Consider the following 22,703-nt stretch of genomic DNA (forward strand, 5'->3'; position numbering starts at 1 on the left):
ACGAGTCAAAACGATGACCCACAATCGTTTATTCTGAGACACACAGTTAACCTAATATACTGTGATGTTTTATTTTTATTTAATACTCATCGTTTCGTGGTATAAAAGCTCTAAGTGGCATGCTTGTGTTCGTGTTTATGAGCTTCATACGTATGCAGTCATACCTTTGTTGTTTTTGTGTATATTTAGTACTTGCAAAATTGGACCTATTCGATAGCACCTCCCCTCTTCATTGCTTCAAAAATAGAAACTGTCAACAATTCCTCTTAATCAAACAAAAACAGTCGCTTGTAGTGATGTTATGGCAACAGAGAAAATTACAATTTTGCAAAAATTAGTTGTGCTTTACACATCTCACCTGCATGCTTTGTATGTAGAGAATGGGCAGATTAATTTCGCTTTGTTTTATTTCTTTGTTGGAAATTGTTCTCTGTAAATGTCCGTTTTCTTTAAATGAATGGATGGAAGAATTCTGTGAAAATATAAATAACATAATGAGCCTCAAAATCAATTTTAAATCCAGAGAGATGACGTTGGATTAACAGGTCACACGACCAGCAGTGCATATTGGTGTACGGATTTAATCTCAGTGTTGTTGCTGTGTCTTTAACGGCACTGCTCAGCTGTCTTCCTATTGGATGTTACTGTGAGACGCTCTGCTCCAATAGTATACAGAACTGTACAAAGAGATCTACCTCCTCCCCCTACAGCCTCAGCATCGTAAACGTTAACAATGCAACGAGCTGGAGGACGGTGTGATGCGCTCGTATTTCGAATGTTGAGAAAAAACAGAAAATTAAGCGTCAGACATGAAAAACATTGGGTGTTATATTTTTACGGATATAACTAACACTCACTGGAACTGGATATTCACTTTGCTTTACTTGATGGGAAATAACATGTTGTAACGGATCGGGGATGACAAAGAGAATGAGATACCGAGACTGGAGATGGCTGGCTCTTTGGTGGCATCATTTCTTTCTCTTGTGGAGTATAATAGACGGACAGACTCGTTACAGTATCCCCGAAGAACTAAAACAGGGCTCTGTGGTAGGAAATCTTGCCAAAGATCTGGGTTTGGCGTTATCTGACATTTTTGACCGCAGGCTGCGTGTCGCCTCTCAGGCTGGAGAGCAGTATTTCAGTGTGGATGCGGGGAAGGGCGAGCTTGTGGTGAATGACAGAATAGACAGAGAGGCTTTATGTGGACAAAGCGCCAGCTGTGTGTTACCTTTACAGATAGTTCTTGAAAAGCCTTTAAATTTACATCGAATTGAGGTCGAAATAAAAGATATGAATGATAATTCTCCAAGCTTCCAGACAAAGGAGCTGTCTTTGAAAATTGCGGAGTCGGCAGCAGTGGGAACTCGATTTGTTTTGGAAAGCGCAGAGGATGCAGACGTTGGGAGTAATTCAGTAAAATCCTACACGTTGACTAAAAACGAGTGTTTTACATTGAAAATGAAGGAAGTTGAAGATGGCAAAGCAGTGCCCGAGTTAGTATTAGAGAAACCTCTTGATCGAGAGAAGAAGGCCATTCATCAGCTACTGCTGACTGCATTAGATGGGGGTAACCCAGTATTGTCTGGTACCTCACAAATAACAATCACAGTGCTAGACGTCAATGACAATTTTCCAATGTTTGAAAAAAACACGTATAAAGTTTCTTTACAGGAAAATACTGCACAAAATACATTTGTAGTTAAAATTGCGGCGACGGATGCTGACGAGGGGCCAAACGGAGAAGTTGAATTCTCTTTTGGTTCGCGGACTCCAGATTCCGTGTTGTCGGTATTTGAAATCAACCCACTAACTGGAGAAATACATTTGAAAGGAGACCTAGATTATGAAAAAGCATCGTCCTATAAAATTGAAATTACGGCAAGAGATAAGGGTGTTCCTGAAATGGAAAGTCACTGTCGTCTACAGATAGATATTGTGGATGTAAATGACAACACTCCAGAAATTGTTCTCACCTCTGAACCGCAGCCAGTTCGCGAAGATGCAGCTAGTGGGACAGTTGTGGCTTTGCTCAATGCACGTGATGCTGACTCCGGTAATAATAGTAAAGTAACACTGAGAGTACCTAAAGGCTCTCCTTTCACTCTGAAACCATCATTTTCTAATAATTACGCGCTGGTTACAAGCGGTCCTTTAGACCGAGAGAGTTTCCCAGAGTATAATGTAGAAATCACAGCCACTGATTCAGGCTCTCCTCCCTTGACCAGTAAAAATATTATACCTGTTATTATCACTGATGTTAATGATAACCCTCCTGTATTCACTCAACGAAATTATAATGTGTATTTAAAAGAGAATGGAGTGCCAGGCTCTATCCTGTTCTCAGTATCAGCATCTGACCTGGATTTTGGTGAAAACGCAAAGGTCTCTTACTCTATACTGGACTCTAAAGTGCAGGACGTTTCTGTCTCATCGTATGTTTACATTAACTCAGATAACGGCAGCATCTACAGCATGCACTCGTTCGACTATGAGAAACTGAAGGTGTTTCAGATTCAGGTCCAGGCAAAGGATCAGGGCTCTCCGTCTCTCAGCAGCAACGCCACTGTCCATGTTTTTATCCTGGACCAGAACGACAATGCCCCCGCTGTTATTTACCCCTCCTCCGCTGCCATGGGCTCCCTCTCTCATCAGAGGATGCCTCGCTCCGCGAAAGCGGGTCACCTGGTTACCAAGGTGACAGCCGTGGACGCTGACTCGGGCCATAACGCCTGGATCTCCTACAGACTGGCGGAGGCCACAGACGCCTCTCTCTTCACCGTCAATCTGTACACAGGGGAGGTGAGGACTAAACGCGCTGTGTCCGAGCAGGACGACTCCTCTCAGAGGCTGCTTATAGAGATCAAGGACGACGGGGAACCGATCCAGTCCTCCACAGTCACGGTGTCCATCATACTGGAGGACGGCCTCCATGAGCCCATCTCAGACCTCCGACATAAAGCGGCCGAGCCCAGCAAGAAAACTGGGAGAATCACCCTTTATTTGATTCTCTCTCTGGCCTCGGTGTCCGTGCTGTCTCTGGTCACTTTCCTCATCTTAGCGGTTAAATGCATCAGGAACAGCAGGAGCAGCAGCACGTGCTGCATGAGACGGACTGACTCTGATAATTACAAGAATCCAAACAGAAACCTGCAAATTCAGCTCAACACTGATGGACCTATAAAGTACGTGGAGGTCCTGGGAGGAGACATGCTGTCTCAGAGTCAGTCCTTCAGGTCCTGTATGTCTCCAATGTCAGAGTACAGCGATTTCACTCTGATTAAACCCAGCAGCACCACAGACTTTAAGGAGGTGATTAGTGTCCTGGATGCGTCTTTACCCGACAGCACCTGGACCTTTGAGAGCCAGCAGGTGAGAAGAAAGCAATCGTTCTTTTTACCCGTTTTGTGCTTTACTGGCTAGTTTAATTTTACGCACAAGTTATCCGTCGGTTTGTTTAATGTTTTTATGTGTATCAGTACCTATAGTTTGGCTTTTTGGCAACATATTTATACTGGTATACCAAAAAAATTTAATTTCATTATTAAATAGTGCAAATATGTTTGTTTGTTTTTCTTTGTTTTGTTTTTCAAATTTCCTTAAGCAACACACCATCATCATCACTTGCTCTGCTTAAATACTTTAAGCCAGCGAATTCAGATCTTATTCCTGCCTAATATTTGTTTGTGATGTCAAGTTTAAATAAAAAACAGAAAGCGTTTGAGACTGAGTGTTTGTAAACAAACCATTTACTGGGATTAGACTGCGTTTGTATATTGCTCTTCCTACAGTTGTTGGAATGACATTTCAGGACCACAGAAGCGGACAGCGACGCTTTAAATTTTTTTACAAAGGAGCCAAACGTCTTTCATTTACTGCAAGCATTTTCACCCAAATCATAAAACACAAAGAGTTTTAATAAGAAGACAACTTTAATATTGTAGTTGTCAAAGCTTATTTACTCGCATGAAGATTAATGATAACATGGATATTCTACCATCCCGTTATTCCTTTCACAAACTGTTACTTATTTATATAGAATTTTTCCCCAAATGTGGCTGTGTCTTTAAAAGCACTCCTCACCTCCCTTCTTACTGGGTAGCATAGATGAATTGTGTGCACCAATGAATCGTGCAAACATACAAAGGGATCTAGTCCCTCCCCCATGCACACACAGCACCCGAAACAGTTATATTGCAATGAGCTGGGTGAGGAGAAACGATGCTCTTAACAGGTTTAAATCAATTTTGTTCTTCTGTGGGGAGATTTCGGATATTTACCTTGGATTAAAATGTTATAGCCATGGATGTTAAATTTCGGTTTTTTGTTTACTTCTCTGGGAAATAATTATATCGGATCCGGGATGACAAAGACAATAGGATACCGAGACTGGAGATGGCAGGTGCTTTGGTGGCATCTTTTCTTTCTTTTGTGGAGTACAATAGACGGACAAACTCGTTACAACATCCCAGAGGAGCTAAAACGGGGATCTGTGGTAGGAAATCTTGCCAAAGATCTGGGTTTGGGACTGTCTGAGATTTTTGACCGTAAGCTGCGCGTTGCTTCTGAGGCTGGTGAGCAGTATTTCAGCGTGGATGCGGAGAAGGGCGAGCTGGTGGTGAATGACAGAATAGACAGAGAGGCTTTATGCGGACAAAGCGCCATCTGTGTGTTGACGTTGCAAGTGGTCATTGATAAACCTTTACAGTTGTACCGAGTGGAGGTGGAAATACAAGATATCAATGATAATTGCCCTACATTCCCATCTCCAGAAACAACATTGCAGATAGCAGAGTCGACAGCGGCAGGGGCACGTTTTCCTTTGGAAACTGCGCAAGATCTTGATGTCGGAGTGAATTCAGTGAGATCGTATAGTTTAAATAAAGACGATTATTTTACTTTAAAGCTTAAAGATGTCTCCGGTGGAAGGAAGGTGCCAGAGTTAGTCCTCTCTAAATCCCTCGACAGAGAAAAAAAGCCTACACATCACCTCCAACTAACAGCTATAGACGGAGGAAACCCGGTGAAATCTGGGATATCTCAGATAACAATAAATGTATTGGACATTAATGACAATTTCCCCGTTTTTGAGAAAAATGTTTACAAAGTCTCTGTAAGCGAAAATAGTGTGCAGGGTACACCCATTATTAAACTGATAGCAAAGGATATTGATGAGGGTCTCAATGGAGAAATTGAGTATTCATTTGGGGGGCACACACCAGACAGTATCTTGTCTTTGTTTGATATTGATTTATTAACCGGGGAAATTAGTCTGACAGAGAGTTTAGATTTCGAATCAAATGCTAATTATGAAATAGATGTTTCCGCTAGAGACAAAGGGACTCCGAGAATGGAGGGGCATTGCTCTCTCCATATTGAAGTATTAGATGTTAACGATAATGCTCCAAATATATTTCTGACCTCCCAACCTAACCCTGTGCCTGAGGATGCACCAAGTGGGACTGTAGTAGCGTTAATCAGTGCAAGAGACATGGATTCCGGTAACAATGGTAAAGTGACACTGCAGCTCCTTAAGGGCTCTCTTTTTAAACTGAAACCCTCTTTTTCTAATAATTATGCACTGGTTACTAGCGGTCCTTTAGACCGAGAGAGTTCCTCAGAGTGTAATATAGAAATAACAGCTACTGATTTAGGGTCCCCTCCTCTGTCGACAAAGAAGACTATTAATGTCACTATCACTGACGTTAATGACAATGCTCCTGTATTCACTCAGAAAACCTATAATGTGTATTTAAAAGAGAATGGAGTACCAGGCTCTATCCTGTACTCAGTATCAGCATCTGACCTGGATTTCGGTGAAAACGCAAAGGTCTCTTACTCTATACTGGACTCTAAAGTGCAGGACGTTTCTGTCTCATCGTATGTTTACATTAACTCGGATAACGGCAGCATCTACAGCATGCACTCGTTCGACTATGAGAAACTGAAGGTGTTTCAGATTCAGGTCCAGGCAAAGGATCAGGGCTCTCCGTCTCTCAGCAGCAACGCCACTGTCCATGTTTTTATCCTGGACCAGAACGACAATGCCCCCGCTGTTATTTACCCCTCCTCCGCTGCCATGGGCTCCCTCTCTCATCAGAGGATGCCTCGCTCCGCGAAAGCGGGTCACCTGGTTACCAAGGTGACGGCCGTGGACGCTGACTCGGGCCATAACGCCTGGATCTCCTACAGACTGGCGGAGGCCACAGACGCCTCTCTCTTCACTGTCAATCTGTACACAGGGGAGGTGAGGACTAAACGCGCTGTGTCCGAGCAGGACGACTCCTCTCAGAGGCTGCTTATAGAGATCAAGGACGACGGGGAACCGATCCAGTCCTCCACAGTCACGGTGTCCATCATGCTGGAGGACGGCCTCCATGAGCCCATCTCAGACCTCCGACATAAAGCGGCCGAGCCCAGCAAGAAAACTGGGAGAATCACCCTTTATTTGATTCTCTCTCTGGCCTCGGTGTCCGTGCTGTCTCTGGTCACTTTCCTCATCTTAGCGGTTAAATGCATCAGGAACAGCAGTAGCAGCAGCACGTGCTGCATGAGACGGACCGACTCTGATGATTACAAGAACCCCAACAGAAACCTGCAGATTCAGCTCAACACTGATGGACCTATAAAGTATGTGGAGGTCCTGGGAGGAGACATGCTGTCTCAGAGTCAGTCCTTCAGGTCCTGTATGTCTCCAATGTCAGAGTACAGCGATTTCACTCTGATTAAACCCAGCAGCACCACAGACTTTAAGGAGGTGATCAGTGTCCTGGATGCTTCTTTGCCCGACAGCACCTGGACCTTTGAGAGCCAGCAGGTGAGGCGAAAATTGAAGAAATAACCTGCATACACTTTTCATTATTGCTGTCATACATTTCCAAAATAATCTTTTAAAAAATATATCATTTTAAATGAAAATTTAACATCAAATTGGTTTCAAGTGACAGCAGTAATTTATTTTTCGTGTGTTTTGACTCTAGTATGATTAGGGGAGAATAAATTGATACTATTGAACTGTTTTGCCTGCGCCTGATATATTTTAAATGACACCGAAGTGCAACTTTGAAAACAAATCTTTTTTGTGGCTTAAAATAAGCTATTTAAAATATTGTTCAGAATAAGATTGTCGGAATTGCATCTAAAAATCTTATGAACTTCTTTTTTTTACCAAAGCATGAGCTCGAAGTGATTTTTTCGTATTCAAAATGTATCTTTTTTAAGCCTACCGACAACATATTTTATTGTTGTTGTTTTTTCTATAACACCAGAGATGTACAATTTGTGAGCTGATATTAAGCTGAACAGACAATGCATCTTTTATGTGGTCTTAATTCATTGCAGTAATCACTAGAAAACCTTTTGCCCTTTTAAATTAATATTCTTATTTATATTTATTTTTTATTTATATTTAATTTTCGAGAGAAAATTATCACACAGACCGGACTTGAACCTTCATTTGTACAGCTTCGCTTCTGGCAGTGTGTACTGGTTTCATGAATAGGCTTAGCTCTCTGTGATTGGATATTTAAACTGGATGCTGTGAACCAATAGCATACAGAACTGTACAAAGAGATCTACTCTATCCCCCATTCACTCGCATCACAGTAACCCTCTCTGTGCTCGGAGGTGGAGAGGACATGCGCTTATCCAATGGCGTCCGGAATATATATTTTATTACAAATAGCTTAAGGATTTTTCTATACAGTATCCATTCTGGTGATGGCTTTATATGCTGGGCTCTGTCGATGAATATTTGGATGGGAAATAATATATTCTAACGGACCAAGGATGACAAAGAGAATAGGATACCGAGACTGGAGATGGCAGGCGTTTTGGTGGCATCATTTCTTTCTCTTGTGGAGTACAATAGACGCACAGACTCGTTACAGCATACCAGAAGAACTAAAACAGGGCTCTGTGGTAGGAAATCTTGCCAAAGACCTGGGTTTGGCATTATCTGAAATTTATTATCGTAATCTGCGTGTAGCTTCTGAGACTGGTAAGCAGTATTTCAGCGTGGATGCGGGGAAGGGCGAGCTGGTGGTGAATGACAGAATAGACAGAGAGGTTTTATGTGGACAAAGCGCCCGCTGTGTGTTACCTTTACAAATTGTAACAGAGAATCCCTTGCAGCTGCATCGTATAGAAATTGAAGTAAGGGACATAAATGACAATTCTCCGGTTTTTATAACAGAGGAGAAATATTTAAAGATAGCAGAATCTACTGCCACAGGCATTCGCTTCCCTTTAGACATCGCGCAGGATCAGGACGTTGGAAGTAATTCCGTTAAATCGTACACATTAAGTAAAAACGAGTGTTTTAGTTTGAAACTGAAAGAGTTGTCTGGCGACCGACAGGTTCCGGAGCTGGTCCTAGAGAAACCGCTTGACAGAGAGAAGCAAAGTGTACATCAGCTATTACTGACAGCGTTAGATGGAGGTAATCCTGTAAAAACTGGAACGACAAAAATCGTAGTTACTGTACTTGACATCAACGACAATGTTCCTGTTTTTAAAAAAGCTTTGTATAATGTATCAGTACATGAACATATTGTTTCTGGTTCTGTACTCGTTAAAGTCGAAGCAGCAGACGCAGACGAGGGCGTTAATGGAGCGATTCAATACGCATTTGCTGAACACACATCAGAATCACTGTTATCTGTTTTTCAATTGAATCCAGACACAGGTGAAATTTCTTTGATAGGGCCTTTAGATTATGAAAGCAATGCAGTGCATGAACTACGTATTACTGCAAAAGACAAAGGTGTCCCTGAGATGGAAGGTCACTGCCGCGTGCAAATAGTTGTCATAGACATGAATGATAATGCTCCAGAAATAGTGTTGACTTCAAAACCAAACCCAGTACGCGAGGATGCACCAAAAGGCACTGTTGTAGCATTAATCAGTGCACGAGACCTCGACTCTGGTAATAATGGAAAAGTTTCATTAGAATTAAAAAGTGGGCCTCCATTCACTTTGAAACCTTCATTTTCTGACAACTACGCTCTCATTACAAGTGGTGTTTTAGACAGAGAACGTTTTTCAGAATATAATATTGAAATTACAGCCACTGATTCAGGCTCACCTCCCTTGACCAGTAAGAAATCTGTACTTGTCACTATCACTGATGTGAATGACAACCCTCCTGTGTTCTCACAGCCCTCTTATAATGTGTATTTAAAAGAGAATGGAGTGCCAGGCTCTATCCTGTACTCATTATCAGCATCTGACCTGGATTTCGGTGAAAACGCAAAGGTCTCTTACTCTATACTGGACTCTAAAGTGCAGGACGTTTCTGTCTCATCGTATGTTTACATTAACTCAGATAACGGCAGCATCTACAGCATGCACTCGTTTGACTATGAGAAACTGAAGGTGTTTCAGATTCAGGTCCAGGCAAAGGATCAGGGCTCTCCGTCTCTCAGCAGCAACACCACTGTCCATGTTTTTATCCTGGACCAGAACGACAATGCCCCCGCTGTTATTTACCCCTCCTCCGCTGCCATGGGCTCCCTCTCTCATCAGAGGATGCCTCGCTCCGCGAAAGCGGGTCACCTGGTTACCAAGGTGACAGCCGTGGACGCTGACTCGGGCCATAACGCCTGGATCTCCTACAGACTGGCGGAGGCCACAGACGCCTCTCTCTTCACTGTCAATCTGTACACAGGGGAGGTGAGGACTAAACGCGCTGTGTCCGAGCAGGACGACTCCTCTCAGAGGCTGCTTATAGAGATCAAGGACGACGGGGAACCGATCCAGTCCTCCACAGTCACGGTGTCCATCATACTGGAGGACGGCCTCCATGAGCCCATCTCAGACCTCCGACATAAAGCGGCCGAGCCCAGCAAGAAAACTGGGAGAATCACCCTTTATTTGATTCTCTCTCTGGCCTCGGTGTCCGTGCTGTCTCTGGTCACTTTCCTCATCTTAGCGGTTAAATGCATCAGGAACAGCAGTAGCAGCAGCACGTGCTGTATGAGACGGACCGACTCTGATGATTACAAGAACCCCAACAGAAACCTGCAGATTCAGCTCAACACTGATGGACCTATAAAGTACGTGGAGGTCCTGGGAGGAGACATGCTGTCTCAGAGTCAGTCCTTCAGGTCCTGTATGTCTCCAATGTCAGAGTACAGCGATTTCACTCTGATTAAACCCAGCAGCACCACAGACTTTAAGGAGGTGATCAGTGTCCTGGATGCTTCTTTGCCCGACAGCACCTGGACCTTTGAGAGCCAGCAGGTGAGGACAAAAAAACAGTAGATCTAAGCTTTTAGATCATTATTATTCTTATCGTCGTTTTTAAGTCACTTTGAAAAATCAGCGGTGTTTATTAAATTCTTGAAATGTTGCTTTTTTTGCACAGTGCAGATATTCTTTTTCAGTATAGAATTTTTTCTATTAGCATTATTAAAATTGTGGTATTGAATCGGAATTTATTGCAACTTAGCTTTCCGTTAAGGGTTATTACTGTTGTCCTTTTAACTCGTGATCCATTAGCATTAAAACCCGCGTTCCCATTTCAATCGAAAACCACTTAATTTACTTTCCTGTCTGAATCACCCTAAAATAATAACGCCCTTTCAAAAAAATGTTGTGGGTTTTTTGTTTGTTGGTTTGTTTTTTGTTTTTGCGTCTGTATATTTTTTTCCTTCCACTCAGTCGTGATTTTCTTTCCATAAGTACTCTCTGAGGATCTTGAAATATTCACAATTGTTTCATTTTTCTCCGACATCTTTCTACTGTGATAGAAAATATCACAAACACTGAAAACGTAATGATGGCAACATACTTAAAGAATCGAATTATTTCTTATCACGATCTAGTTCGTTCATAACGTTCTCTTCTCTCTGCGACAGCAGTACACAATAATTTAATGTAAAGTATTTTTTTTTCTTTTACTTTGGAAACAGGGCATTTTTTGTGTCTTTCCACTCTATTGTGCTTGTATAACACCAAATTGTATTCCCCTCTCTTGTTTGTATTGTGAGAAAGGTGGTGCAAAACCCAAATAGCAATGTTAGTGCTCCGTCATTGGATAGTATAGATGTATGCTCTGAACCAATGGCATACAGATCTCTACAAAGAGATCTACTCCATCCCCCATTCAGTCGCGTCACAGTAACTGGCACAATGCTCCGAGATGGAGGTGGAGAGGAGATGTGCGTATACACAAATGTCCAAAATTTAGACCTTTGTTATTAACGTGCATTTGTGGATTGATCTCTAGCATCATATTCATTCTGGCGCTGGAATTATTGTCGAGGTGGTTATGTGAACAATATATCGATGGGAAATAACACATCCTAACGGATCGGGAATGACAAAGAGAATCAGACACCGAGACTGGAGATGGCTGGCGCTTTGGTGGCATCATTTCTTCGCTTTGTGGAGTACAATATACGGACAGACTCGTTACAGTATCCCAGAAGAATTAAAACAGGGCTCTGTGGTAGGAAATCTTGCCAAAGATCTGGGTTTGGGACTATCAGACATTTTTGACCGTAAGCTGCGTGTCGCTTCTGAGGCTGGTAAGCAGTATTTCAGCGTGGATACGGGGAAGGGCGAGCTGGTGGTGAATGACAGAATAGACAGAGAGGCTTTATGTGGACAAAGCGCCAGCTGTGTGTTGCCTCTTCAAGTAGTAATAGAGAATCCACTACATCTATATCGTATAGAAGTGGAAATTAGAGACGTTAATGACAATGCACCGAAATTCCTTAGCAAAGAAAAACATTTGAAAATTGCGGAGTTGACAGCGGTGGGTGCGCGCTACCCTTTGGAGACAGCACAAGACCTCGATGTGGGTATTAATTCCCTAAAATCATACAGTCTTAGCAAAGATGAATGCTTTAGTTTAAAAATTAAAGAACTTGCGAATGGCAGAAAAGTACCGGAGCTTGTACTTGAAAAAACGCTTGACAGAGAAAAACAAGGTATTCACCAATTACTGTTAACAGCATTAGACGGAGGGAATCCTGTCAAAACGGGAACATCAAAGATCACAGTGACCGTTCTAGACAATAATGACAATGTTCCTGTTTTCAAAAAACCGTTATATAAAATTACGGTGCCTGAAAGCAGTCAAAGTGGCTTAATGCTCGCAAAGGTAGAAGCAACTGACCAAGACGAGGGTGTGAATGGAGAAATTGAATATTCATTTGCTGACCATACACCAGAGATATTGCGCTCTATTTTTCAGATCAACTCTGCAACAGGGGAAATTTTCCTTAAAGGAAAATTGGATTATGAAAACTTTGCAACTCACGAGTTAGATATCAGTGCAAAAGATAAAGGAATTCCTGAAATGGAAGGTCACTGTCGCGTACAGGTGGAGGTAATAGATATAAATGATAACGCTCCAGAAATTGTTCTGACTTCAAAACCGAGCCCAGTACCAGAAGATGCACCAAGTGGTACAGTAGTAGCTCTGCTTACAGCTCGAGACCTTGACTCCGGTGACAATGGTAAAGTGACATTATGGCTCCCAAAGGGCTCTCCTTTTAAACTGAAACCCTCTTTTTCTGACAATTACGCACTGGTTACTGGCCGTAATTTAGACCGGGAGACATTCTCGGAGTATAATATCGAGATTACAGCCACTGACTCAGGCTCACCCTCTCTATCATCTAAGAAGACTATTAATGTCACTATCACTGATGTAAATGACAACCCCCCTGTGTTCTCACAGCCCTCTTATAATGTGTATTTAAAAGAGAATGGAGTACCAGGCTCTATCCTGTTCTCAGTATCAGCATCTGACCTGGATTTTGGTGAAAACGCAAAGGTCTCTTACTCTATACTGGACTCTAAAGTGCAGGACGTTTCTGTCTCATCGTATGTTTACATTAACTCAGATAACGGCAGCATCTACAGCATGCACTCGTTTGACTATGAGAAACTGAAGGTGTTTCAGATTCAGGTCCAGGCAAAGGATCAGGGCTCTCCGTCTCTCAGCAGCAACGCCACTGTCCATGTTTTTATCCTGGACCAGAACGACAATGCCCCCGCTGTTATTTACCCCTCCTCCGCTGCCATGGGCTCCCTCTCTCATCAGAGGATGCCTCGCTCCGCGAAAGCGGGTCACCTGGTTACCAAGGTGACAGCCGTGGACGCTGACTCGGGCCATAACGCCTGGATCTCCTACAGACTGGCGGAGGCCACAGACGCCTCTCTCTTCACTGTCAATCTGTACACAGGGGAGGTGAGGACTAAACGCGCTGTGTCCGAGCAGGACGACTCCTCTCAGAGGCTGCTTATAGAGATCAAGGACGACGGGGAACCGATCCAGTCCTCCACAGTCACGGTGTCTATCATACTGGAGGACGGCCTCCATGAGCCCATCTCAGACCTCCGACATAAAGCGGCCGAGCCCAGCAAGAAAACTGGGAGAATCACCCTTTATTTGATTCTCTCTCTGGCCTCGGTGTCCGTGCTGTCTCTGGTCACTTTCCTCATCTTAGCGGTTAAATGCATCAGGAACAGCAGTAGCAGCAGCACGTGCTGCATGAGACGGACCGACTCTGATGATTACAAGAACCCCAACAGAAACCTGCAAATTCAGCTCAACACTGATGGACCTATAAAGTACGTGGAGGTCCTGGGAGGAGACATGCTGTCTCAGAGTCAGTCCTTCAGGTCCTGTATGTCTCCAATGTCAGAGTACAGCGATTTCACTCTGATTAAACCCAGCAGCACCACAGACTTTAAGGAGGTGATCAGTGTCCTGGATGCTTCTTTACCCGACAGCACCTGGACCTTTGAGAGCCAGCAGGTGAGCATAGAGTATTAAAAGATGTGACAAATAAAACTACATTTCAAATATCACTGATTGTGCTCCAGCAGAATTAAAATTATAGCTTTTTTGTGTGAAATCATAACGAGAACTCAAAATCGACTGCAATTATAAATAACTTGTGTATTTAAATTAAAGCACTAAATTTACATTTATTTTTAAATATCCGATCACTTAACTTTTAAGTTATTTCCATAAGTTGTGGTCCTCGGCTGGTTTTATCATTCACCACTGTGTCTGATAGTGTGCAGGTTTTCGAGTTGACCGTTTCAGCACCGCTCAAGTGGACAGCGACTCCCACATAGGCCACGTTAATCGATTTTGAAAAAATAAAAAAAAGACATTTCCTCAAGACGGTAACAAATAACAATACCTAAACATTTATATAACATATTTATCTGTTAGTAGATGTTTTATCTTTGTTTTGTTTTACATTTTCCAGAATTATTTATCTTCCCACAGACATCCTAAATTTGTTGTGACTAATATGTTCTATGATGAAAATGCTGTGATGATATAAGGAGTTTCGGGTGTTTTCAATCCTTCTATCATGGCAGTGCAAAAGCCTCATTGTGTCTTTAACGATGCTGCACCGTTGCCTTCTCATTGGATGCCAGCGATGGATGCTGTGCACCAATAGCATTCAGAACTGTACAAAGAGATCTACTCTCTCCCCCATGCAGCTTCAGCCATCACAATGCTCAGAGAGGATAGAGAGTAGGCAAATGGTTCATACACTTTGAGTATAAGGTTAAATCTTAATCATATCTTTAGCTATAAAAACGTATCATTCCAATGGGATATGTCGCGCTTTTGGAATACGGATTTTTGCTTTATGGGCTCCGTTCTTTGTGGATATTGTGTTTTTTGTTAATCCAGGGATGACAAAGAGAAAGGAATATCGAGACTGGAGATGGCAGGCGCTTTGGTGGCATCATTTCTTCCTCTTGTGGACTACAGTAAACGCACAGACTCGTTACAGTATCCAAGAGGAGCTAAAACAGGGCTCTGTGGTAGGAAATCTTGCCAAAGATCTGGGTTTGGGACTTTCGGACATTTATGACCGTAAATTGCGCGTTGCATCTGAGGCTGGAAAGCAGTATTTCAGTGTGGATCCGGGGAAGGGCGAGCTCGTGGTGAATGACAGAATAGACAGAGAGGCTTTATGCGGACAAAGCGCCAGCTGTGTGTTGCCTTTGCAGGTGGTCATTGAAGATCCGTTACAGTTACATCGAATTGAGGTGGAAATACAAGATATTAATGACAATTCTCCACGTTTTCTATCAAATGAATTGTCTTTGAACATAGCCGAGTCAGCAGCAGTGGGTACACGCTTCCCTTTAGAGAGCGCATCTGACCCAGACGTTGGAAGCAATTCCCTTAAATCATACACACTCAGTAAAAATGAATGTTGTTCCCTTAGAATAAAAGAAATCGAGGGTGGGAAAACCGTCCCGGAACTTGTATTAGAAAAGCCTCTAGATCGAGAGAAAAAATCAGTCCACAAAATATTACTAACAGCATTAGATGGGGGGAATCCAGTAAGATCCGGAACCACACAAATAACCATAAGCGTTCTTGACAATAATGACAATTTTCCGGTTTTTGAAAAGAATCTTTATAAAGTGTCCCTGGGTGAAAAAAGTGTACAAGGAACTGTTGTTATTCAACCCAAAGCGTCAGATGCAGATGAAGGTTTAAATGGCCAAATAACATTCTCGTTTGGCTCTCGGACGCCAGACTCGGTGTTGTCGGTCTTTGATATTAACCCTTCAACCGGTGAAATCATTCTGAAAGGGGAGTTAGATTATGAAACTGCCAAGTCATATGACATTGATGTGACTGCAAAAGATAAAGGTAGTCCTCAGATGGAGGGTCACTGCCGCGTGCAGGTTGATATTACTGATTTCAATGATAATGCTCCCGAAATAGTTTTCACTTCTCAGCCCAAGCCATTGCGTGAAGACGCACCAAGTGGGACAGTTGTGGCTTTGATCAGTGCGCGAGACCTTGACTCTGCTGATAACGGTAAAGTAACGTTGCAAATTACCAAGGGCCCTCCCTTTGCTTTGAAACCTTCGTATTCTAATAATTATGCGCTGGTTACCAGTGGGACCTTAGACAGAGAACGATTTTCAGAATATAATATTGAAATTACAGCCACTGATTCAGGCTCTCCTGCCTTGACCAGTAAAAAAAATATACCTGTTATTATCACTGATGTTAATGATAACCCTCCTGTATTCACTCAACGAAATTATAATGTGTATTTAAAAGAGAATGGAGTACCAGGCTCTATCCTGTACTCAGTATCAGCATCTGACCTGGATTTCGGTGAAAACGCAAAGGTCTCTTACTCTATACTGGACTCTAAAGTGCAGGACGTTTCTGTCTCATCGTATGTTTACATTAACTCAGATAACGGCAGCATCTACAGCATGCACTCGTTCGACTATGAGAAACTGAAGGTGTTTCAGATTCAGGTCCAGGCAAAGGATCAGGGCTCTCCGTCTCTCAGCAGCAACGCCACTGTCCATGTTTTTATCCTGGACCAGAACGACAATGCCCCCGCTGTTATTTACCCCTCCTCCGCTGCCATGGGCTCCCTCTCTCATCAGAGGATGCCTCGCTCCGCGAAAGCGGGTCACCTGGTTACCAAGGTGACAGCCGTGGACGCTGACTCGGGCCATAACGCCTGGATCTCCTACAGACTGGCGGAGGCCACAGACGCCTCTCTCTTCACTGTCAATCTGTACACAGGGGAGGTGAGGACTAAACGCGCTGTGTCCGAGCAGGACGACTCCTCTCAGAGGCTGCTTATAGAGATCAAGGACGACGGGGAACCGATCCAGTCCTCCACAGTCACGGTGTCCATCATACTGGAGGACGGCCTCCATGAGCCCATCTCAGACCTCCGACATAAAGCGGCCGAGCCCAGCAAGAAAACTGGGAGAATCACCCTTTATTTGATTCTCTCTCTGGCCTCGGTGTCCGTGCTGTCTCTGGTCACTTTCCTCATCTTAGCGGTTAAATGCATCAGGAACAGCAGTAGCAGCAGCACGTGCTGCATGAGACGGACCGACTCTGATGATTACAAGAACCCCAACAGAAACCTGCAAATTCAGCTCAACACTGATGGACCTATAAAATACGTGGAGGTCCTGGGAGGAGACATGCTGTCTCAGAGTCAGTCCTTCAGGTCCTGTATGTCTCCGATGTCAGAGTACAGCGATTTCACTCTGATTAAACCCAGCAGCACCACAGACTTTAAGGAGGTGATCAGTGTTCTGGATGCTTCTTTACCTGACAGCACCTGGACCTTTGAGAGCCAGCAGGTGAGAACAAAATCCGAAGGGAACTCAGTAAAATTATATCCCTAACCCTGAATTTAAAATTAACGTATCCTGATTTTTTTTTATCCTGATTTTCATTTTGCAGTTACTTGCTTATGTCTAGCAATGAGTGTAGTGCAACAAGTTCTCCTGCTCGCAGTTTTTTGTTTCTACACTTTCTTATTTGATTATCACTATGGAATGTAGTAACTTTAACAAATCCGGGTATATATTTAATTAAGTGATAATATACATAATCGCTTTCACTCTCTCTACCATGCAATGCGTGTGTGTTTGTGTGGTACAACTATAATGGTAAAAGTAAAATTTTACCACTACTATTGGTTTCAATTTATTATTGCATATCTTTTTTTTTTTCCAAAAAATGTTATCAGTTTCATGTTTTTTCTTACTTTAAAAAAACACTAGTTTTTAATAGAATTAAGGCAAACTTACAATTCAGTTGCAACAATTATTTTAATTCACTCTTAATATATTTTAGCGTTTTCAATAAGTATAATCAGTTATTAGTTTTCGGTCTTTATGTTAATGAGGCGTATCAAATATAGAAATCCCCTCTAATTCAAATTGCCAGGATCTTCAAAATGCCTGCCGTGTGTCGTTTTATAGTTTAAAAAATGTGTATTTATTTGATTTGATTTTTATTTGTCTAGAATTACTGAGGTTTACAATGAAGCCTGTTTTTAACCTTTAATCTTCTTCTGATAAACTGTATTGTTTGCCCTCAGGGGAAAATCCGGTTTGGAAACCACGCCCCCATGCGGGCGCAAATAGCATTGCGTTATATGACATAAGGCTGATACCCCACTGTTTTGACAATGAGAACTATCAAAGAAAACCACGTGGGTGGGGGGTTCTATATAAAGATGACTTATCCTTTGCATTTATGGCTTCGATCTCCGTTATAGGTTTTAACAGACTCTTGGCGTGCTGTGTTATTTGTCTTTCGGTGTAATCTCAAACTTTTGAAACCAATTTTTTTTTTTCGAGTTGATACTCGTATGTGGAAGTGAAGTCACTAAAAAGTTTTCGGTGCGTGTGAGAGAGAGAGATGACAACACTGATCCAACCCTGTCTTCCAATGAGAGGGAAGGCCTGAGTTGCCTCTCTCCGCCCATGAGGGGAATCAGGCGGAGGAGACACAAGCAGAGAGTGGAGGCAGAAAAAAACTTTGAGTTTTCGCTCTCGTTTATTTTTTTTCTTTAAAGACGGCCGTCATGGTCACATCAAAACATCATATCGCCCTTTTTCTAAAATGGAAATGTTTAGGAGTGTGGACGTCGCGTTTTAATTCTATCATGGATACGCTACAGTGAAAGAAGTTAGAAACGTTGCCGTTCCCTGATCCTCGGAGCGCAGTACAATGGACTCCGCGCAGACAAAGTACTCGGGAGGAGGGAGGCTGTGGAGGGTTTACTTTTATCTAGCATGGGTCTCCTGTGCGTCCGCTCAGCTCAGCTATTCCGTATCGGAGGAACTAAATCCAGGCTCTGTCGTGGGGAATATCGCTAAAGACTTGACTCTCACTGCTCAGCGGATTGTTCAGAGGAGGCTGCGGGTGGTCTCCGAATCATCAGTGCAGTACTTTGAGGTGAAGCAGACGACTGGCGATTTGATTATTAAACAAAAAATTGACAGAGAGAATCTGTGCGATTTAAGTTCAGCGTGTTCACTACACCTTCAAATACTTATGGATGATCCTTTAGAGATCCATCGCGTCGTGGTGAACGTTCTGGATGTGAATGACAATGCGCCGCAGTTTTCAACCACTAACATTTCTTTGGAGATTTCTGAGGCAGCCGCACCTGGCACACAATTTCGTTTGGAGAGCGCGCACGACCCTGACGTGGGTACCAACTCGTTACGCACGTATCATCTCGCATCAAATGACTTCTTTACTTTGAATGTGGAAACTAAAAGTGACGGCCGCAAGTTTCCAGAGCTAGTGGTGGATAAAGCTTTGGACAGAGAGAGGCAGGCCTCGTTTCGCCTGCTGCTCACTGCTGTGGATGGGGGTCAGCCAGAGAAATCTGGCTCAACACTTCTGCTCATTGACATTCTGGATGTAAATGACAATGCGCCCGTCTTTGACGAACCTGTAAAGAAAGTTACATTATTAGAAAATGCTGCACTGGGCACTTTAGTAACGAAAGTAAACGCCACAGACGCCGATTCGGGTAGCAACGGGGACATATCGTATCTTTTTAGTAAATACACACCACAGCACGTTCTCAATCTATTCACTGTGGATTCTAAAAGCGGGGAAATCCGTGTAAAGGGTGTTGTGGATTATGAGGAGATGAATGCATATCACATAACAGTGCAGGCCAGAGATGGTGGCTCTCCCGCTATGGAGGGCTCCTGTAACGTCATTGTGACCATCACTGACGTGAATGACAACGCACCAGAGGTGAAACTGGTGTCACTGACTGAGTCTATCAGAGAGGACTCAGCACCGGGGACCGCTATAGCGTTCATAAACACACGGGACCCAGACCCTGGTCTGAATGGAAATGTTAAGCTGACTATCACGCCAGGTTTACCATTCAAACTCATGTCAACTTTTGACATGAGTTACCGCCTGGTCACAGCTGGCAACCTGGACCGTGAGACTGTCCCAGAGTACTCAGTTATCATCAAGGCCACTGATGCTGGTTCCCCTCCCCTTTCATCACAAATCAACTTTGTGGTGAAGGTGTCTGATGTAAATGACAATGCCCCCACTTTCTCTCAGCCTTCATACTCTGTGGACATCTCAGAAAACAACGCTCCCAGTTCTCCCATCGCTGTCGTTTCTGCCACTGACCCAGACCTTGGTGAAAATGCACACGTCTCTTATTCAATCCTTACAAGCATGGTGCAGGGCTCACCCATATCTTCTTATGTCTACATCAACCCGAAGAGCGGTCACATTTACAGCATGCGCTCTCTGGATCATGAACAGCTTAAAGCTTTCCGTATAGAGGTGCAGGCTGAGGATGCTGGAGTGCCCCCACGGACATCCAACGTCACTGTGCACGTGTTTGTTGTGGATGTGAATGACAATGCACCAGTGATTGTACACCCCTCCTACTCAAAAGACAAAAGATTAGAGTTCACTGTGGCCCCATCTGCCAGTCCAGGGCACCTTATAAATAAACTGGTCGCAGTGGATGCAGACAGTGGGCACAATGCTTGGTTGTTTTACTCAATTGCTCCTGGACCAAATGCTGGTATGTTCCGTATTGGGGCACACACTGGGGACCTCCGCACAGCTCGAAAGTGGGACGAGGAGGAAAGTGGTTCAACTTATGACATTGTGGTCATGATTCAGGATAATGGCGACCCACCCAAGTCCACTTCTGTGAACGTTACAATAACTGTGGATGAGAAGGCACCAGCCAACGATGCTCCGATTATTCCTCACCACATACCTTTCTACCAACGCAATGGGATGCCAGATATCACTTTGTACCTTATCATCTCTCTAGCCTGTGTGTCAGCGGTGTCCTTTATCACATTTGTTGTTCTCATGGTGCGCTGCCTGAGACACCGTGGCCCAGGGCTGGGAGGCTCTGAATGCTGCTGCTATGGTCACCACAGGTCCAGCCGCTACCATCAGAGGCCTAGCAAGGACCTCCACCTGCAGCTCAATACTGATGGACCCATACGATATATGGAGGTTGTGGGAGGTCCCCAAGAGCCACATACACGGACCTATAGGCCCTGCTACTCCACTATATCTAGCCGAAGTGACTTTGTATTTATGAAATCACCCATGCTGAGTCACAACAACACACTCAACATGACGCTCAGCAAGAAGTACCTTATGAACTCAGCCAGTGAGGTGAGAGATTAAGTGGGAGAGTGAGCATATATACTTTTCACTATTAACATTAGACTTGTGGAAATGCATAAACATCCTAAAATACGTCTCTGTTTTGTTATGCACTGAAAACTTCCCCAGTGACTTGCTGTATTTTATCTTTTACTCCATTTGTTTTGTTTTACCCAGAGGACCAGTCTCTCTCTACATGGTGACAGGGCTCTGAGAGTGCTATTGTTCTGTTAGATAGGTTTGTGAAGAGTGAAAAAACATCTTAATATTTAATCTGACCCAAGGGCAAATGTGGTTACTATCTCTGGCTTGAAGCATTTTAAGTGACAGAGAATGCTGCTATTTATGAAGAATAAAGCTGCAGTTATAAAGGAAAAAGAAGCTAGCTGGAATAGCAAAACAGGGGGAAAGGGGTAAAACATAAGTGCTGTTAACAGATGGAGGGGAGGAGACAACCAGATGAAGATGGGTACTGCAGAGTTGGCTCAGTGAAATGGCTGGAAGATAGAGGGGAACAGGATGACAGAGAGAGAGATGGGGGTGACGGAGGAAAAGAGCCAGGAAAGAAAATGGTAAGATGGGTGGAGGGAGAGAGCCAAAGAATAAAGCAGTAGCTGAAAAACAGGAATTTGTGGGGTCAGTGGCCTGAACCCTGACTTCCTGTTGTCCTCTGAACCTTTGATTGGTTCCATGACTCAGCATCACATGAGGTCGCTCTTAGTGATCAGTGGGGAATTCAGTAGAAAAAAATAGAACGTTTTGTTTTTCATCTTTAATCAATTTATCCTCAGTATTCCTCATCTAGCATTTCACATCTACGTGAGGTTGCTCTGTTATTTTGATAATGATTTTTACCCTTGACTATTTAAATTTTTTTTTTAAACCCTCATATTTCTACCAACTCTGTTTTATAAAGACTGCACAGAATTAGGTTGTCCCTGAGGTCAGCAGCGTACCATCTGTCTCTCTACTCTGGTGACACGTGTGCAACAAGGACAGCAGAGCAAAAGAGATAGAGGGACTGATAACTGGAAAGGAAGGATGGCTTTATGCATGTGTGGCACAGTGACAGACGGCACAGGCTATAAAGCTTTAGAGTACCACTACGGGTGTTTGCGTGCCTGCATGCATGAGATTGTGTGTAAAAAGCATCAGGCAGGAGGAGCCCTGGGGCCTTAGATCCTTCCCACTGCCCCTCTTTGTATCCTTTATTCATTTGCAGTGTGCTCTCTTGGCAAACTCTCTTCAATAACATGCTTTCACATAAGACTTGGGTTAAAATTACAGTATATTAAAGGATGTGAAGCATTTTGACTCACTGCAAAGTCATAACCCACCTTTTCCCTTTTTTTTTTTTGTTTCTCATTTGCATCAAGATCTGAATGTTACCGTTTAGTATTTCAGTCTTTAAGCTTGTGTGAGTTAATAAGGGTTGGCACAAAGTTAGCCCAAGTGTTTTTTGTAAATATGCTTTTTTTATGGATGACAGAGCTGTGCATTGGACATGCTGGTTCATGCGGTTCAGTAAAACTGTCCTCAGAGGTTATGATTAGTTGAGTCATGATGTTTGCTTAAAGGAGCGGAATATCATAGTCAAACACTACTCATTGTGATCCTTTCTTGTGACGGTGCAAATTAAAACAGTATTGAAGTCGGCAGTTTAGATTTGAATACCATGATTTTGACCTTCCTGTCCCTAAATCCAGTTCTCTTTATATTTTTGAGCTTTTATGCACAT

At 43.3% G+C, this 22,703-nt stretch overlaps 1 protein-coding gene and 1 pseudogene across 50 annotated transcripts in view; both read left to right on the forward strand.

Annotated features, from left to right (window-relative positions):
- LOC146582303 (protocadherin gamma-C5-like) overlaps window positions 1–22,703 on the forward strand; it is a 292,403-nt gene that overhangs the window by 259,226 nt on the left and 10,474 nt on the right. For 2 of the 50 annotated variants that reach the window (XM_085294579.1, XM_085294704.1), the window contains exon 1: window positions 7,637–10,242. The exons of 41 other annotated variants lie outside the window; for them this stretch is intronic. In XM_085294579.1, the coding sequence (XP_085150705.1) occupies window positions 7,789–10,242 (2,454 nt within the window). In that variant the 5' untranslated portion in view covers window positions 7,637–7,788. Of the gene's footprint in view, window positions 1–700; window positions 3,373–7,636; window positions 10,243–13,862; window positions 17,131–17,170; window positions 20,975–22,703 lie in introns of those variants that run through there. 7 more of the 50 variants (XM_085294588.1, XM_085294721.1, XM_085294569.1 and 4 more) reach the window with 7 other exon arrangements.
- On the forward strand, window positions 4,197–6,856 carry LOC146582327 (protocadherin gamma-C5 pseudogene; annotated as a pseudogene).

This window comes from Mchenga conophoros, linkage group LG2 (assembly GCF_057382185.1).
Source record: "Mchenga conophoros isolate Kocher_MC1m ecotype Shallow Benthic linkage group LG2, M_conophoros_male_GT1.1, whole genome shotgun sequence".
Classification (NCBI taxonomy): domain Eukaryota; kingdom Metazoa; phylum Chordata; class Actinopteri; order Cichliformes; family Cichlidae; genus Mchenga; species Mchenga conophoros.